The sequence below is a fragment of the Pyxicephalus adspersus genome, chromosome 8 (assembly GCF_032062135.1).
Source record: "Pyxicephalus adspersus chromosome 8, UCB_Pads_2.0, whole genome shotgun sequence".
NCBI lineage: Eukaryota > Metazoa > Chordata > Amphibia > Anura > Pyxicephalidae > Pyxicephalus > Pyxicephalus adspersus.
The window spans coordinates 26,240,325-26,246,324 of record NC_092865.1 but is presented as its reverse complement, the minus strand read 5'-3'; the positions used below and the strand labels follow the sequence as shown (position 1 = coordinate 26,246,324).

The window sequence follows — 6,000 nt, the reverse complement described above, 5'->3', positions numbered from 1 at the left end:
CTTTATAATGTGCATAAGCAAACTGATAATTATTTTTCTAAAAAGTAAAAAACTTCTATACTAAGGGTCAATATAGATTACACTCAGCATATCTGAACCAATATAAAGAGATAGAATACAAAGTGATTCTTTTCACAAATGCCCACGATAAGGATGTGAAACTAATAAAGCTGCTTTGATAGAAATTGAACCAGAAATGTTTCACCTTTTTAAGTAGAGTACAGTTGTGCATTCATTATATGGCTTGAATTGTAGTCCTAAGAAATACCACAGAATGTAAGATTGGTTTGTAGCATTAAGAGTTATAGAAACAGCAGTAAAGAACTGAGAGAGAAATAAAGCATAGAAGAAAATAGTGGAGCACAGGGAAGACAGAACAAAATGTAAAGACTTTGGCATTAACAAAAATGTTAATATGTAGCTAATGGGACTATGTAAAAAAAATAAAAATATAGATTTACATTTATTTTACAAAACTACAATATGGCTCTATGTATGAATTAACCTTAAAGAAAACGTAGATTTTGGTTATCAGGTTCAACAGCAATGTTACAATTAGGGTTTTATTAAATTTTGGGTAAAGTGAGGTGCATTACCACCTATGTTGGGTAAGCAAGATTTTTGTTGGATACTTGCAAGAAATGTGCACAGTTTTACATGGGGAGGGGGGATGTATAACTCAGTGAATTTTAGAATTGAAAACACCGAGGTCTTTGCAGATGGAGTGGTGTTCCACTATCTAACAAGGAAGCAAGAAACTTACTCAAAATGCTCAGAAAAATAGAATGTGCTGGGAAAAAATGGATTCTTCCAAAAGGTAAATATAAAAACTCTCTTATTATCTATATCAATAGGTTTACCCTGGCTTCATTTGTGTCTCTACTTACAAAATGTAGTTTCAGCCCTTTCAAAGCAGGCTCGAACCTGTTTCAGGATCGAGAGCTTGCAGCTCCCTAGGCTGCGGTTTGCTGGCATGAGCAACCAGTAAAATCAAACTAAAACCTCATAGTCAAGAGTGAACAAAAAATGTTGGCCCATAAAAATAAGGCTAAATACAATCAACACCTTAGCTACATCCAGTAGTTGGCAATACTTAAAAATACAAAACTTTGTCATTATGGTCACAAAGAGCCTTGCATTTTTCAGGTAGGCTAAGTCACTCCTTAGACTTACCTAATTTTTCACCTTTACCTTTGTGTTACACGTTTTTAAGTCTGAGGTACTGACTACCATTATCAGCTATATTTTGTTATATTTATATATCTTTCTCTATATTTTCAGATATAAACATTTACCTGGATATATCCTTCACCAGTAAGCATGTTTATATACAGTTGCCACCCCTGGAGTATGCAACATGTGCATCCCTTTTTAAATAAGTAACAATCCCTATCATGAAGGTAATCTGCTGAATACCGGTCATGTCATTCCCCTATTTACACGTTGTTTCATTAATTTTTTTTTTTTTTCAGCCTACAAATTTTATAATGGCGAGTAAAATAGATTCTACCAAAGTTATAGGTCATTTAGGACTGTGTGTGTGCATGAGGAAATAGTAATATTAATAAAGCTAAATGCAAATGAGATGAAGCTGTTGCAACAGAGAATGAACCATCTAAAACAAAATTTTTCCACTGCAGTATGCAGTGATCAGAGATTAGAAAGAATTTTGTTCTCTGATTTCATTCTTCAATGCTACAGAAGAAAGAAAGAAACAAATAGGTAGTTATTAAAGGCAATGTCTGTAAAAGCAGAGGATATTTGGCAGGGTGGGAAAGTGTAGGCCAAGGCCAAGGAAACTGCCCAGATATTGCCAATGTTAGTAAGTCAGGGAATGAGTAATAATAGTCATCTCCTTTGACCATTTGCTACTAATTAGGGTTTCCTACAAAATGAAAGTCTGTATATGGTGTTTCCCACCCTGGCAGAGAGATGTGAATTTTAAAGCACAGTGGAGAGAAAACAGAGCTAAAGAAAGAAGAGGCAGCAGAGAGACAGAAGAGAGAATACAGAGCTACAGAAGAGTTTATTGAGCATGCTACAGAGGTAAGCAGAGTACACAAGATGAAAACAAAACCACCATCAACCTCCTGACTTTGTTAGAAAATTAATTTTTAATTGTGCCGCAATCAAACTAGACTGAATTTTACATTTCTAATGATGTAAAAATTTAACTAATAGAAAATATACATAATCATTTTTCTCCTACACAGAAGAACAGAATCTAAGAATTTCAACCAAATACATTCATTTCAGGAAAAAAAAAATGTACTTGTCCAAAAAAGAACCAACAAACAGCTCGCTTAAGGGATGAGCTGTTTGATGGTTTCTAGCTGGTAGATTCTGAGCAATGTCTATAAATCAGGCCTGTTTAAAACATACAAAATAGTTTGAAGTTCTTTTTTAAACAGAATTTTACAATGTAAGGTAAATTAAGACTAAAGGCACATAAACTTTGGTCCCACCTGGATGTCAGTTTTTTTTTTTCTTCAAAAACTTCCACTATTTTCTTCTCTGTCAAAAAGGCAATCCCTGCCAAAAAAAATACATGCACCAGATTCTGTAATCACTTGACCAGTCTGCACATGCTCAGAAATCCACAACCATATTTCAAGTAGAATTACAAACAGAAGATGGCAAATATATAGAGTTAAATGCACATCAGTCATGTCAGCTTCAAAAACTACAGAAAATATTCAGCCACAAATAAGACATTAATTTAGTTCTAACATTTAAATGAAACGATTCACAAGAGTACAAAAAGATTAACATTCTACATTTGTTTACTGAAACAGGAACAAGACTTCTAGGGATCATCTCTTTGCCTTTTACAAAAAAAAACTCTAAAGATACGCAATTTGTTACTAAGAAACATCAAAAATAGACCATGTCTAAATTTACAAGGCAAACACCAACAAGAACAGAAAAAAGGAGTTTTTTTTTTCTCCATCAATGATTCATTTTTAAAGTGAAAGAAGTGTTGATGTGGGCACAATACACAGAGAACATGACTGATGCTTGTGTTGATGTTCTGAGCAGGAGGAACCAAAGCTTAACCTCTATACATGTCTCCTGGTGCAAAATTCTTTAGTTCACGTGTAGCAATGATCAAAGATCATTTACCCGCATTCTAAATGGTCAAAAGTAGGGAAAGGAAAAAAAATAAACCTTAATATTTAAGGCACATGTCCATGGATTAGGTAAAAATTGCAAAACGTAGTCACATTTGAAAACCTACAGCCAAATGTATAACTGCAGTTTAAATCAATAACGTGATGAACCAAGGAATGATAATTAAGTGAAAAAACAAGCCAAACTCTGGTCCCCACTTCCCTGAACAGTCTGTTGGTGGCAAAACACGTAACAATGCGATAAACTAAGACGCTCTGCTTTTTGTGTGTTTTTTTAAATTGTTGACTTCGAAAAGGAAACTCTCAGATGGTGGTTATCACCAATGTTGTAGTTGTGGAGATCAATCAATGCCTGTATAGCTTCTTCCACTGTAGACATCTGAAGAAGAGCCATCTTATGGTCTCTAAGGAAAATTGCAGAAAAAACAAAGTTGAAATATATAAGATCATGCCATCCCCAGAGTGTGTGTGTGTGTGTGTGTGTGTGTGTGTGTGTGTACACAAATAAGGTGAAATTCTTTATTTGTGAGCCTGTAATTATGATATTGCTCTAAAAGTGTGTACCATTTCTGATAAGACACAAACCTCTCAAGGTAAGAAGCAGAAATTACAGAAGTTTTTGAGTTGTTAATTTGTTAAAAGAAAGTTTTGTCTATTAAAATAGGAAGGCTTCTCTATTTAATAAGCATCTACCTGAACAAAGTATGTTAATCTATCTATAGACAGAAGGGGTCAAGGTCACCTTAATCATACATTGAGTATGAAAAGAATGCCATTGTCTTTAAAGAGAAGATTTGGGTGCAGATGAATTGAAAATTCTCACAATTGTAAATTTGTTGGCTTTGCCATTTCAAAAGACATACATGCATTAAAAAGCTTGTGTCCTATTTCGTAACTATCCTACAACTCCAAAAAGTGAACTATTCTCATATAAAAGTTTGGAAAATCTATTGCAAACCTTATTATATATATATATATATATATATATATATATATATATATATGTGAAAGTTTTATTGTACGTCACACATTCTCCAACACTATCCACACAAGTTGTAATATCATTGTAATATTTGACCATTGGATTGTAAACAAGCACATTAATATGGAAATTAAGAAACTTACTGAAAAAATTTGAATGCTTTCACAGTTCCTCCTGTGTTAGTGAACAAAGTGCGCAAATCTTCCTCCGTGATTGTTTGCCTGAAAACAAAATCATCAAGAAATAACTTTTCAAAAAAAGAAGCTACAACATTGGCTTCATGTACATGTACAAGAAAGGAAGCAAGTTAATTTTTAATATAGCAAGTAATTTAAACTACACCAGTATTTTAAGTTTAGAAAAGAGAGAAAAAATGTGAGCAAGCAAAGACAAAGGTCTCACCAGCTGGGGACCACCAATTTAGAGATATAGAGGCCGATTTGGGAAAATTGCATAAATATTTACTTCAATTATCTGGTCATGTGCAGAAGTAAAGAAAAAATGACTACATAATTTACATGAATCATTATTTATATTATGAACATTCCCAATTTAACGTTTTTTTTTTTTATATAGCGGGGGTATGATTTCAACTCCTGCAAAGTTTTATTGCTAGAAATTCATTTACTTCCTATCTGTTAAAAAGATTGTAGAACTAGGACAAGAAGGAAAGGAAGATCTCAACAGTAACACAGACAGAAAATGTTTTATTCATTGCTAAATGCTCTATTATTAAGCAAATACAAATATGAGAACATGCTTGAGATGTGATTAGTTTAGCATTTAATATATAATTATGAAATTATTCTATTCATCATGGTGCTGGTCTAAAAGTTTTCTGTGTTTAGGACCCTGAGCTCTTAAAATTAAGCCTTTCTCTGAACCTATTGTTAAAAGTCAAATTGCAGAAGCTTCTACTTGCTCCAGGAGCATTTTAACATTAACTATAAGAGGCAGCCAGGGCTTAGGCCCATGTTACACTGGCAATCCTATAATTAGATAGATTTTGACATTGTCAGAAATGCTAGAAAATACAGAATAACATATCGGTTTCTGTATGTCTAATCAGTTGCTGATAAACACACTTATTTCCTTCTTTTAAATATTTAAACTTTGGTTGTCCAGTATTTTATGCAAAAAGAACCTTACATTTCTCAGGCACAAATAAAGTATTGGAGACACTCACGGAATGTTAGACAAGTGAAGAGTTGCTGAAGGTGGGAAGATGTTCTGAAAGTTTTTAGAGCCAGGCTTTTTAAAACGATGCAGAGGAGAGTTGGCAAAATCTTTGGTTAGCCCCTGGTCATCAAGTCCCTCCCGAGGTAGCTGAACCGTTTGATGTTTCGATAATGTAACCCTGATAATTTTTCCATACATCTTCTGACCATTGAGGTGGCTCATTGCTGCATAACAAGCATATTAAATTATTTGTAAAAATTATACAATATTTGGATAACAATTGCATCCATCCCAAGCTTTACATATTTTGCAAAGCAGGAAACCCAATCATTCCCACATTAAACCAACTGACTCACTAAATTACTTCCTAATTTCACATAAGACGAAATGTAATTTAAGAACCGTTATTAATCCAATTACAATCTGGAAGTGTGTCATCCAGTTTAAGTAAACAAGTATTATCCTGGGGGAAACGTAATTACAATGATTTGGATTTTACATTGCAAAAACAGAACAAAACAATGACTAATTAAATTAGCGAATGTTATAAACACAAAGTTAATTTGTGCTTTAATGCAAGGCCCTAAACAAATTCCAAAATTCCAGCAGTACTACTAAATAACCAAAACGAATCAAGTTACAATGCAGAGCTATTGAGGAACATCTGTAATGCATACAAACACAGGTTGGTATTGTTGAGTTCAGAAT

At 33.5% G+C, this 6,000-nt stretch overlaps 1 protein-coding gene across 3 annotated transcripts in view; it reads right to left on the bottom strand.

Moving 5' to 3' along the window:
• Positions 1 to 2,095: 2,095 nt before the first annotated feature.
• Positions 2,096 to 6,000, bottom strand: part of PTBP2 (polypyrimidine tract binding protein 2) — a 36,108-nt gene continuing 32,203 nt past the window's right edge. For all 3 annotated transcript variants that reach the window (XM_072419840.1, XM_072419841.1, XM_072419839.1), the window contains exons 12-14: positions 5,300 to 5,516; positions 4,257 to 4,334; positions 2,096 to 3,535 (exon numbers count right to left, since the gene is read on the bottom strand). In XM_072419840.1, coding sequence (XP_072275941.1) covers positions 3,406 to 3,535; positions 4,257 to 4,334; positions 5,300 to 5,516 — 425 coding nt within the window. In that variant the 3' untranslated portion in view covers positions 2,096 to 3,405. The remainder of the gene's footprint in view (positions 3,536 to 4,256; positions 4,335 to 5,299; positions 5,517 to 6,000) is intronic.